Source organism: Sinocyclocheilus rhinocerous, unplaced genomic scaffold (genome assembly GCF_001515625.1).
Source record: "Sinocyclocheilus rhinocerous isolate Xijiao unplaced genomic scaffold, SAMN03320098_v1.1 scaffold2245, whole genome shotgun sequence".
In the NCBI taxonomy this organism is placed as follows: domain Eukaryota; kingdom Metazoa; phylum Chordata; class Actinopteri; order Cypriniformes; family Cyprinidae; genus Sinocyclocheilus; species Sinocyclocheilus rhinocerous.
In genome coordinates, this window is record NW_015637544.1 from 461,360 (window position 1) to 474,621 (window position 13,262).

At 37.0% G+C, this 13,262-nt stretch overlaps 1 protein-coding gene across 1 annotated transcript in view; it reads left to right on the top strand.

Moving 5' to 3' along the window:
• Positions 1–13,262, top strand: part of LOC107749031 (diacylglycerol kinase eta) — an 80,452-nt gene that overhangs the window by 40,559 nt on the left and 26,631 nt on the right. The window contains exons 6-11 of the mRNA XM_016564077.1: positions 5,246–5,352; positions 5,453–5,578; positions 5,664–5,766; positions 11,404–11,566; positions 12,007–12,115; positions 12,265–12,404. Coding sequence (XP_016419563.1) covers positions 5,246–5,352; positions 5,453–5,578; positions 5,664–5,766; positions 11,404–11,566; positions 12,007–12,115; positions 12,265–12,404 — 748 coding nt within the window. The remainder of the gene's footprint in view (positions 1–5,245; positions 5,353–5,452; positions 5,579–5,663; positions 5,767–11,403; positions 11,567–12,006; positions 12,116–12,264; positions 12,405–13,262) is intronic.

Consider the following 13,262-nt stretch of genomic DNA (forward strand, 5'->3'; position numbering starts at 1 on the left):
ACTGTATGATTTAGATGACTGGCTTAAAATTTGATAATACAATATAATTTGATACAAGATTAGAAAGACAACTTTTGGAATATCATGAGTCAATTATTAATACACAATATGAACATTCTTATGAATAAAAGGTTAATCTGTAAAATAAAATAAAATAAAAGTTTTTTAAAATACTGACAGAAATGGTGACCAATCACAGCACCTAAAATATATACTTTCCCATGTACATTCATGAACATTTTGTGTATTTTACAGCTTTTTTTGTTTGTTTGTTTGTTTTCATATAAAATCTTGATGTTGAAGTTTGTGGCTATTTTTGAGTTATGTGTAGAATCACCTCAAAGTACATGCTGGCAGGTTAAAACACTCTCACTAAAAATACCACATCCAGGATCATGCATTATGCATGCTAATGGTGTGACATCATGTGGAAAGAGAGTGCTAATTACTTTCAGAGATATGCAGATGGTGCTCATTAAACTCGGCTGACTGTCATTGGCTCTCACATAGCAGGAAGTAAAAATAGTAAGCCTCTCACTCACGCCTCAGTTTTAATGAGAAATTCAAGTGAAACTCACACTGCTTTGTGAATAATACAAGCCTCGTCATCACCGCCATCCTAATGTTTCCTAATGTTGATTTTCCACCAAAACATCAAGACGCCATTTAGTACGACAGTTTCCTGGGGTCACGTTGCATTAGGCAAAAGTGGATTTGTGTGGTTCTGCATGTGGTCGCAGTGTTCTAGAGAGAAATAATTAAGGAGCACTTTCCAGTGCTGTTGTCACGGCGTTTGCGTTTCCCACAAGCAGACTCACTCCTGAGTATTAATTACTGTATGTGTTACTGTGGAAAGATGATCTCATTTCTTTCAACAAACCTCTCATTACCATCTTCAAACCCGAGATCCGCTTGTGTTCACATGGAAATTGCTTTTGTTTCGGCTGTTCGCAGACAATGGCATTAGAGTGGACTACTGAGTGAACGAGAAAGATTATTTACAAAACTGATAATTGCAGTCCTGGATGCTGATTGTAGCATTCTAGCTGTGCTTAATTACAGCTACAGTAACAGTTGACTCTGGACTGTTTGTTCTGTGGATGGCCCTTAATGCATCTGATGAATAAAATAATGTTTAAATGCTTCCTTAATATTTTTATTAAATAGTAACTGTTTTAAAAAATCAATAAGGCTGTGTTAGACTTTGAAAATATTCTGCTTTTAATCTAATCTAATCTAATCTAATTTAATCTTTTAAGTCCTTTTGATAAGTTCTGACATAAATGTGCATTTAAATGAATCTGGTCAGAAAAAAATGCTTGAGCTAAGCACTTTCATATTTCTTCCTGTCTTTTTGGCTTATTGGCAAATACAGGAAGCTTTTTAGCAGTAATGCAACAAAATTAAAATATTTTAGGTCTGTAGTTCTTGCTTTATGTTTTCATCTTTCTTGCACTGTTACAATGTATTTGCTTCATTAACTGGCTAAATAGGTTGTATTTTCTGACATGCTTCATCAATTTTCATTAATAGTAGTACACAATACTATATGCGTCTGAATTAAATTGTAAATTGTACAATCAACATCCACAATGAAAAATGTTATCATTCCAACATGATTTGAAAGCAGCTATAGACACAGATGAAGCTTTTCTCAATATATAGTAGCAAGTATGCATCATTATTTCTTAATCATATCAGCTTATTGACTTCCAAAGTGGAGTTAATTGGTAATTAGTTCATATTCTTGTAAAATCAACACAAGCTTGATTTTTTAGTCGAGACCAGCTCATTCGAGTCTGAGTCCAGATCGAGACCCAAGTAGTTTGAGTCTGGATTAAGACCAAGACACGAAGAGGGTTGAGTCTGAGTCAAGACTAAGACTGGAGAATGGTTGAGTCTGAGTAAAGACCGATACTTAAGGTTCAGGGTTGAGTCGGAATCAAGACTGAAACCTAAAGAGGGTCGAGTCTGAGTCAAAACCGAGACCTAAACAGAGTTGAATACGAGTCAAGACCAAGACCTGAACAGGGTTGAGTCGTAATCAAGACTGCGACCTAAAGGGGGTTGAGTCTGAGTCAAAACGAGACCTAAACAGAGTTGAATACGAGTCAAGACCAAGACCTGAACAGGGTTGAGTCGGAATCAAAACTGAAACCCAAAGAGGGTTGAGTCTGAGTCAAAACTAAGACCTAAACAGAGTTGAATACGAGTCAAGACCGAGACCTGAACAGGGTTGACCAAGACCTTGAAAATATGATTGTGGGCTCAGACTCTTGTCCGGTCTTACACATAATCATGTTGGCCAAACAAGGCACTGGGAATTAACTTTGAAACAGGATCACAAAGGCCAGACTTAAGTGGTCAGCTGGTCAGCAGCATACGTTTGATGCGCTGGTGTCCCAACAAATCTTCTTGACTAGCTTAACCAGCTTCGCCAGCCAGTTCTTAGCAGTTTGGTCCAGCATAGGAATTCATTCAGGCCTACACTGGTTTTTCAGCAGGATTCACCAAGTTGAGAGACTTGAAGTTTAGAACGATCATTGCTGCTTATATTTCACTTCGATTTCCTGCAACAGCCAATCAATAAGGATTGATGTGAGACATGGGCCCCAACAAAAGAGGCAAACTCGATATTTCTCACTCTCTAATTTGACAGAGACATCCTGTCCATTAGCAGCGCATCGTAAACAGTCTTACGTTTACTTGGCATTACTGAATTGTCTGTAAATGGTTTGCTAACAGCCCTGAAAATGACATTAGAGTGATTTATTGGAGATTTGTTTTCAGAGCCATGTGAAATGGTCTGAGCGTAGACCAGCTCTGATTACAAGATGAGAGCGGAGCTCAAGCGAGATGAAGCGCTCTCTGATTGGCATTATGATTCTCTGAAGAGGATGCGCACTCTCTCGTCTCGTCTCAATAGATGAGTCTCCTCATTTATTATTGAGGAACGGCATTGCAGAAAGTAGAAGTTCTCAGCGTCGGACATACCATAAGCGCTGGGCTTCCTTTCCTGTAAACAGCCCCGTTCAGCCCATGCAGTATCCATTCTGGTGCTGGAAAACGCTAGGAAGGAAACACTTTCTGTGGTGACTGTGTGGCGTCCCGGCTGGCAGGGCTTGGCTGGGCTAAATGCGCTTCTGCGCTGGCGTGATTAGCCGTGTCACCACAAATCTGTGTAATCCTACAGGACATTAGAAACCCCGGCAGCATATGGAGGCGTAATGCGCTCAGACACTGAGATGGGCTGATTTAACTGGATTTGATGCCTTTTCAGGGTCTGATTCTTGGACTGTGGGCGCCAGTCAGCCCTGTGTGTACAGAACAGCTCGGACCCTGAACGTACAGGATGTTTAGTGGTTCTCTTGTAGAGACATCTGCACTGATTGTGGCATCTCTGTCGGGAAACAGCTGAGTATGCATTTTAAGTTCGTAGGAATGGAGGTGGCCACGATAATGTGCTGAAGCGTACATTATGGAGTAGGAAGCCAGCCAGCCAATCAATCAGCCACTTAATTCTCCTTCTGGAAACGACCAGATGAACATTGCTAACTTGATTAGACCTGCAATGCAATTTAATAGAGGAAATCAACAAAGAACTATCGGCCATTAGCTTATTGGACCTCACCCACACCACTGGTGAGGACAAAAACAGCGCCTGTGTGGTTTAGAGGTCGAGTGAGCTGAAAGTTTCCAGAATTTAGAAGAAATCAATACATAATTCAAAATGCTTTGTCATGACGGATAGAAAAATAAGACAACCAGTCTATTGTTTCCCTACTTTAGAAAGACTCGTAGAGTAATGGATGCTAATAGAGATTAGAAATGTAGATTTGTAGATTTTTTTTTCAAACTTTGAAAATAGTAATGCATATGTTATTGCCAGTGTTGCGCAATAAATGTAACTGGCTTACTTAGTGTCATTAAAGAAATGTACTTATTGAAAATGTTAATATTGGGAATATCAAGGCACAATCTACATATACAAATGGAATTCTGTCATGACAACTCTCGGATGGATTGGCATTGTAATGTACATGACAATGTTAATGTATTTGGTCTTGGCGGAATAGATCTGCTACGCTTCTGCTGCGGCAGAGCAAGTACCGAGACTAGCTACTGCCAAAACATCCACAATATGCTGCTGTGAGCATGTAAGAAATATTGCTGCTGCAAATATAACATACATGGAATAACCCCCTTCATACATGAATACATCGTAGCAGATCTATACAGGTGGAGCTGGGGAAGGTGGAGGGTTTCTGAAGCAAGCTGCAACTGCTACGGCAAGCTCTAGTCATATATTTGAATGTTGAGCAGCGAGCTCATTGGCTACCAATACAGGAGAGAACCAATCAGCTGTGCCATGTGATAATGATGTCATTAGGTCAGATTGAGTTAGACCTATCGGACTGCGCCATCTAGAGTTTCAAGCCAGAACTCTGTATTTGTATGAATATAAATATCCAAAAAAGTTTGGGGTCAGTAAGATTTTTTTTCAGCAAGGACACATTAAACTGATCAAAAGTGACAGTAACTGACAGACATTTATCTATGTAAAATAAATGCTGGAACTTTCTAGCCATCAAGAATACTGAAAAAAAAAATTCTAAGCTTCAAAAAGTTTCTACTAAAATATTGAGCAGCACAACTGTTTTCAACATTGATAATAATAAAAATGTGTCTTGAGCATCAAATCAGAATATTAGCATGATTTCTGAAGAATCATGTGACACAAAAGACTGGAGTAATGATGCTGAAAATTCAGTTTTGCATCACAGGGATAAATTACATTATAAAATACATTGCAATAGACAACAATTATTTTAAATTGTACTAATATTTCACAATTTTAATGTATTTTTTTATTTATGCATGCAGCCTTGGTTAGACTTTTAGGATTTTTTTAGGAAAATGAAAATAACAAAGAATTATAATAGAGCCTGACAGAAAGCCAATCCATCAGAATGACAGATAATGATTATTTTTTTGTACAGTGCTTGTCTACTCCATGTGGCCCCTGTTCTTTGATTAAAGAAAGGAGTTAGTCTTCAATGTTCCCCTCAGTTGATCACTGTATATTGTGCAGTTTAATTTTAGCTTGATTTAGGAAGCATTTTCCAGACATCTTTTATCACCTCATATTTCTTCTGCAGAAATGAAAATACTTGATTGTTTTAGAGGCAGCTCAAGGTTACTGCTGGCCAGACTCATAAGCAGTTTTCACATTACTCTCTTCCAGTGTGTAAATTCAAGGCCCACAAAAGATGCGCAGTCAGGGCCACCAACAACTGCAAATGGACAACGTTGGCCTCTATCGGCAAGGACATCATTGAGGACGAGGATGGGGTGAGTCTCATAAAGCCCGTGGTTCAGTGAGCTAATGCATAACCTTTGACTGAATAGCAGAACTGATGGTGTACATTTTTATTACATTCTATTCCTGTAGATTGCGATGCCACACCAATGGCTGGAAGGCAACCTGCCTGTCAGTGCTAAGTGTGCCGTTTGCGACAAAACCTGTGGCAGCGTGCTGCGCTTGCAGGACTGGCGCTGTTTATGGTGCAAGGCCATGGTAAGAACTGCATATCCCAGAATCCCTTATGACTACTTCAGTTCAGAGAGCCTGTGAACTCTAAAAGCCGTCTGTGCTTGGACAGGTGCACACGGCATGCATGGATCTCTACCCCCGCAAATGTCCCCTCGGCCAGTGCAAAGTGTCCATCATCCCCCCTACCGCACTCAACAGCATCGACTCAGACGGTAAGACTTTTCTTTTTACAGGAGTGATTTTGAGAGGGATTATTCTAGTCTACACGTAAATATTTATGAGTTCTACACATAAATATGGATGAATATTAATTTAATTTATTAATATTAATAATATTATCTTTTACAATAAATATGCTGCGTTTAAATAAGAATAATTAAAATGGTCATATTATTTATTTATTTTTATTTTTAAAATGAATATATTATTATTATTATATAAAATAAATTATGAATGTGTTAATATGTGCTAAATAATAATTAAATTTATTACTTTAATAATGATATTATTTAAACAATAAATATGCTGTATTTGAGTGTAAATAATTAAAATGACTTGTATTTATTCAGTTTTATTTTTAATTATTATTTATTTATTTATTTAATTTTAATTATCATTATTATTATTAGTATTAGTATTAGTATTAGTATTAGTATTTTTTAAGCAACCTTGAGCTCGGGAAAGATGTTTATAAATTACAAAATATTATTATTATTATTATTATTATCATTATTATTATTACTACTACTACTACATGTGTCTTTGCCAAAATATTAATTTAATTAATAATTTAAATGATATTATTTATAAAATAAATGTGCTGTATTTGGGTGAGAATATCCCAGATATCATACTGTTTATTCATCCTTTAATTTTTTTAATGAAATTATTATTATATATACTGTATATATATATATATATCTCTTAGTAAAAAAGAAAGAAAGAATGAATGAATGAATAAAAAAAAGCTATAAAACAGGTTGTTCTGAGCGTCCACTAACCTTTTTTTTTTTTTTTGTTTATTTTATTTTTATTTATTTTTATTTTATTATTTATTGGGGGGGGGGGCCCTTTTTACATGTGTCTTTGCCAAAATATTAATTTAATTAATAATTTAAATGATATTATTTATAAAATAAATGTGCTGTATTTGGGTGAGAATATCCCAGATATCATACTGTTTATTCATCCTTTAATTTTTTTAATGAAATTATTATTATATATACTGTATATATATATATCTCTTAGTAAAAAAAGAAAGAAAGAATGAATGAATGAATAAAAAAAAGCTATAAAACAGGTTGTTCTGAGCGTCCACTAACCTTTTTTTTTTTTACTGTTTATTTTAGATTTATTTATTTTTAATTAATTAATTAATTTTTTCTTTTCTTTTTTTTTTGGTCTTGGGAGAACTTTTCAGTTATGAAAGTTTCAATGTGTTTCCATAGTACATGAAACCCTTTCATTTCAAAAGGTCAAGGCTGATTGCGTGCTTATGCATGATCCCACTCTGAATATAATGTATGATTATGTATTGGCGTGTGTGTGCATGTGAAGTGGTGGGAGGAACTCAGGTGGAGGACTGCTATAGATGGAGCTCATTAGCTTTGCTAATCCCAGGTTGCATGAAGAGCAATATCTCTTTCATTATACCTCTGACCTCTTCTGATTTGATCATGCATATAGAATGTGTTTTCTCCCCTTCTGAGAGGCACTCTGTGCCCATGTTCCTTTATTTTTCTTTCCCATCTCTCCTGTATATGTCAGGGCGGTGTGGAAAGTCACTTTCCCTTAGAGCATCTTGTCCTGACGCATGTAAACACAACAGCCTCTGGTGGACCATGTGCTTGGAAAATTCAAGACGAGAGCAAACAAAAGCGCTCTTCCATAGCCGGCTCTCTCTTTCTCCATCCCTTTCTGCATTATTAACCTGCTGCTGAGGATTCATACCTTGCTTGTTTGCTCAGTCAGCCTGTGGTAGAGCATATGCCACTGATTTCCAGGAAATTGCACATTGCCTTTTATTGACAGCTGTATGAATGCTATTTAGAGCTGCTTCATTCTTAACAATAGGTGTAAAAATAGCTCAGTGGCTTTGTCCGAAAGCTGAAAAAAAAATGTGCTTAAAAAAATGTAAATTTAGGGTGCTCAGAATATTGTAACATAAGGATGCATGATTAATCAAAATAAAACCGAAATCATGACATGATTGCGATTTAATTTAAAAAAGTGCTGTGTGTGTTCTTTTACACGCAAACTTGTGATCCAGTGTGTTTTTTAAATAATAATAATATAGATAAATAAATATTAATAATAATAATAATATAATCACAACATTTTGGCCAACTTGTGCAGCCTTACAATCAAGCATAGCACATCTGGGGCTTTTTTAAAATCACAACAAGTTGCAATCACAACTTTTATCAGAAAAAAAACTGCAATTAGATTTTGTGCAGCCATACGTTACCATATTTGAATTCACTTATACGGGAAAATATTGTATATTTAATAGTTCATGCTCATTTGTCCTGTTTTAATTTTTTTGCCGTTGTCATCATCTATTCCACTTAGTTAATCTTTAAAACATTACATTAAATATTCATTTTAAACATTATTTATAATTAATATTGTTACACTGTTAAAATGTTTTGCAAATCTCAAAATGAATATTCATTTTTCATGCTGTACATTATAATGTTGTGATTCCTAAATTCACTTGTAGCATTCAAAACGATTGATTTTAGTTTCACTCTAACAGTGATTCATTGACTGAAGTTTGCTAAGAGGTTCCAAGTTGACTGCAGCATCTAACCTAATCAGACAGCAGAAAACATTGAAAATTAATGACTTCTGATTGCTTTTTTGCTACAAATTACTGTCAGTTTAAATATACATAACATCACAATGCTTTGCATATACTTGCCTTAAAGGAACACTCCACTATTTTTGAAAATAGGCTCATTTTCCAACTCCCCTAGAGTTAAACAGTTGAGTTTTACCGTTTTCGAATCCATTCATTAACTCTAGGAGAGTTGGAAAATGAGCCTATTTTCAAATATAGTGGAGTGTTCCTTTAAGGTAAAGTTACATTTATCGTTGCTTGGCAAAATTTCACAGTCGAAATATAGTAATTTTAATAGGAATGCGCATGTTCAGGAGTTTTGCATGACGCCGAAAATGTCCATACACAGATTTCGCTCATGTTCAAGTTAAAATTCGCTGTGCTGATCAACAGAAAGCTGCTTGGTTTAAAAGTGGCTTCTGTGTGAGTTGTGCTTTATACATCATTACAGTATTGAGAATAAATAATGGACTTTTTGTAGGCCTATATGAAATTTCCCTGGAATAGCACTAATGTGGCCACACATTTAGAATCCGGTCTGAAACCAGTTACGTTTCATTAGCTTTATGTAAAAGTGCCATTTATGCCAAGGATGATAACTATAATGATTCCTATAAGATCAAGTTTTAATATTCACTCAAATTCTATAGTGATGTCCACATCACAACTAAAGCGATAGAGGAACAATATCGCAGGAATCACTTTCAGAATGTTTTTTGTTTTCAGCTGATGAACAATAAAACCATTGACAGCCAATTAGAATCCATCCAACTTTAAAGAGCTTGAGCATTTAAAGTGGTAAATGACAAAACTGCAGCGCGCTGTTTATAATTAACATATGTTATCGTGTGTTGGTGTGGATGATAATATAGTTATCGCTATAGTTATCGTTCTTGGTGTCAACGGGTTTTAAGTAATTAGCAGCTTGGTTTCAGACACGACAGTGGTGGTTTCAGGCTTTTCATCTGGCCGTGTGTGAAGTCAAACCTTGTGAGAGATGAGGACATCCACTATTGATCAGAACCTCAAAGGTCCTGCGACTTTAATTGGCGGAGCACATATCGGATATAGAGATTAGTTGGGGGCAGACAGAAATTTTATGAAAATCAATAGCTGTGAAGTTTCGCCTGATATATTTTTGGATCGCTTTCTGGTTCCTGTTAATTGGCTGTTTAAAACAGACAAAAAGGACGGAGGAGGAACGGACGGATTGCACCCTGTTAAGCTGCTAAAGAAGCAGCGAGGGATACAGAAAGCATGAGAATGTGATGGGAAAGTAGGAGAGTCCCTCACGTGTAAGGAATCTCCAGCCTCAGTGCTAGATGGCGAGGAGAGCTGCGTCTTAATTCGCTCAGGGCTGCCTTTGGCACGTGCTCAGGCTTCATGACTCAATTTGCCTCAGCCTGCCTCCGAGAGAGATAGCGAGAGAGCGAGGGAAAGAGGAGGTGGGGTTCTGTTAGACCTAAAGGGGTCTACTGACAGACATCCACCCACGCGCCAGTATCCGCTCGCAGCCACACGGAGAACATGCAAACCTGAGCTTGAGGGCAGCTGTCAGCTTTACTAACACTCATGCATGCTTAAAGCCATGTACGCAAACATAATGCAGTATGCACAGATGCATGCAGGTACCCAGAATGAATGCAGTGTGTCCATATGCAAACAATTCCTCCCATACGTCCGCAGCGGAGAGACAGGAATGTGAAAATCTAAATGGTGCATATGGTGAATCTCATAAACACAGCGGGTTCTTGCTCGCAGCGACTGGCATGTTCAGACTGTTTACTGCACATGCTGCATGCATGCACGTGATTGCCTCCAGTGCAAGCATGTATGACAGCTCCTCACTCAGCCCGGCTCTAATGACAAAGAAGTCATAGTGCCGGATTATTTACACACTAGAGTACACATAATTTCCAGCAAAAATATACTAGGATGATGGTTTGCTTTTCCTTATGCTGCAGCACAAAACCCTTTCCACTCCTTTCTCGGTGATTCATCCTTGTCCAGGCATGAAGAAAACTGTTCCTAAGCAACATGCGGTCAACAAAAATCTCAGCATTATCTTTTTTAGCATGCACGTTCTGACATTTAGTTCTTGAAGTTTAATTAGTAAGCGTGGTGTTACCAGCGATCGCAGGGAACACACAAACTGATATAAGCTCTCTCACAATTATTACTATGTTAAGCTAAACTGATAATAGTAGTAGTAATAAACTTACTATTTATTACTAATTATAACTATTTATTACTAAACTGCAATAGTAATAAACGTACTCAAATTTTTCAGTACGTGAAATCAATAGTAATGCACCAACATTTATAAACACTGAAACCAAAATCAAAGTTTAGCTGAAAAAAAAAATATATATATAAATTTAGCTGAAAACGAAAGTTGAAAATAAAGTGTTGGTAATTAAATTTGCTTAACTGGGTAATTGTTTTCAGGTGAGAAATTAAACTAGTTGTAATAAAGTTCTTCAGCAATGAGTCGTCTATCCTAACAAATTTTACACAATCAAAACATTTCATTGGAGAAGCGATAATAAAACTTTGTGTTTTGGTCATTTTTAGTATTTTTTTTCAGCTGAATATTTTCAGTTACTATTTCGATTGCCATGAATTGTAGTGTGTCACTAGAAATCAATTTTACAGTAAGTCAGTTTTTACAAATGAATCAGTGACAGTTTGGCATTTAACATTAGCTTGTTGCTAAGATAACAATGTGAGACTCACATACAAAACACACATCCAGAAATATTGAGTAAAATAATAAATGTTTAACTAGACAGAACTAATTTATGGATATTTTCCAGTAAAGAATAGATTATGTTTACTTCACTCACTTCATCCACCATCCTCGTTCACTTCAGTGCGTTCTGGGATTATCTTCTTTTGGGAAGGATGGTGTTGCCTTAGTATTTGGCCAAAATAAGGTATCTACCTGTTGAAGAAGCTATTAGAGATAAAAAGTCTCTAATCTTTTTTTGCTCTTTCCCTGCGTCAGGTTTCTGGAAGGCCACCTGTCCCCCCTCATGCGCTAGTCCACTCCTCGTGTTTGTCAACTCAAAAAGCGGAGACAACCAAGGGGTAAAATTCCTGCGTCGCTTCAAACAGCTGCTCAATCCCGCTCAGGTCTTTGACCTGGTCAACGGTGGACCTCATTTAGGGTAAGACCAGGATGTAAAAGGTCATAGGAAGTGAACTACTGACTATCGTCTTAGAAGCAAATAAGTGTTTTTTTTTTTACTTGTTTACAAAATAGGTAGTTGACATAAGATAGGACTTTTTATACATCAACATACTAAAGTTATATGAAAGTATAATCTAAAGTGTATTTTTCAAGTCCCATAATCATTTTTTTAAACAATTTTCTCCAGTTCTAATCACATTTTTGGCTCATTTTAATGATCCTACACTGGGACAAATACATTTTTCCATAAAAAAGAATACAAATAAGAATTAGAAAAATGCTGTTTAAAGTAGTTTAGCATGTCACACCACATCAACCACCCAAACCTAATCTCACTTGATCCCTTTAACTTTGTGACACCTTTTGAGAAGCGTTTATGAGTTTGTGTCTGTTAAATAGTTCTTTTCTCTTTTCAAGTCTTCGCTTGTTCCAAAAGTTCGATAACTTCCGAATCCTGGTGTGCGGTGGAGATGGAAGCGTCGGTTGGGTCCTGTCTGAAATCGATAAACTAAATCTTCACAAACAGGTAATTGAAAAGTACTGCACCATGTCCTGACGATTGAAAGTAAACTTGTCGCTGTATGGTTAGGACTTGGCACGAGAGTATCAGAGCAGATGTTTATGAGGATTTCTTAATGAACTGGCGCGGTGATCTGAACTGTCTCTCGTTGACAGTGCCAGCTGGGCGTTCTGCCGCTGGGCACCGGGAATGACCTGGCGCGGGTGCTCGGCTGGGGGCCGTCGTGTGACGATGACACTCAACTCCCTCAGATACTGGAGAAGCTGGAGCGAGCCAGCACCAAGATGCTGGACAGGTACAGAGCACACACTAGCATGACCACAAATATGTGACCCTGGACCACAAACCAGTCAGAAGTAGCACAGGTATATTTGTAGCAATAGCCAACAATACATCGTATCGGTCAAAATTATTGATTTTTCTTTTATGCCAAAAATCATTAGGATATTAAGTAAAGATCATGTTCCATTGAAGATATTTTGTAAATGTCCTACCATAAATATATCAAAACTTTTTTGATTAGTTTTAGTGATTAGTAATATGCATTGCTAAGGATTCATTTGGACAACTTTAAAGTGCCCCTATTATGAATTTTTTTAAATTACCTTTCATGCATTGTGTAACACAGCTCTAAGTGAATGAAAACATCCTGCAAAGTTTTAAATCTGAAAGTGCACCGTGTATAAAGTTATTGTCTCTCAAAAGAAAGAGTCGACTCTGAATCATTGAAACGAGTCGTCTACGAATCCCAAGCCATTTCATGTTGACGTCAACATGAAGTATTAGCATATTGCCCGCCCACTTGTTGGTCTTTTCGAGTTGGTCTGAATGAAAATGCAAATTCATTCTTTGCCACTAGGTGCCACTTTTGGAGCGGTAGAAATAGCGGTTTCCCCGGTAACGCTGCACACAAAGCAGCACTGCGCTCACAAACGCTGCTTTATCAGGCATTACAGGCAAGATGAAATGAAAATAGACCAATCGGACCAATCACCGCAGATTAGCGTCACGTAAAGGAGGGTTTTGGAAAAATGAATCGTTAAACGAATCGTTTGGGAGTCGTTGAGCAAGTAAGGTAAAAATAAATGCGTATTATAAGACAATGAATGTGTTTTTTGACCTTGCATGCATGTCCACCTGTTGTTGGGGACTC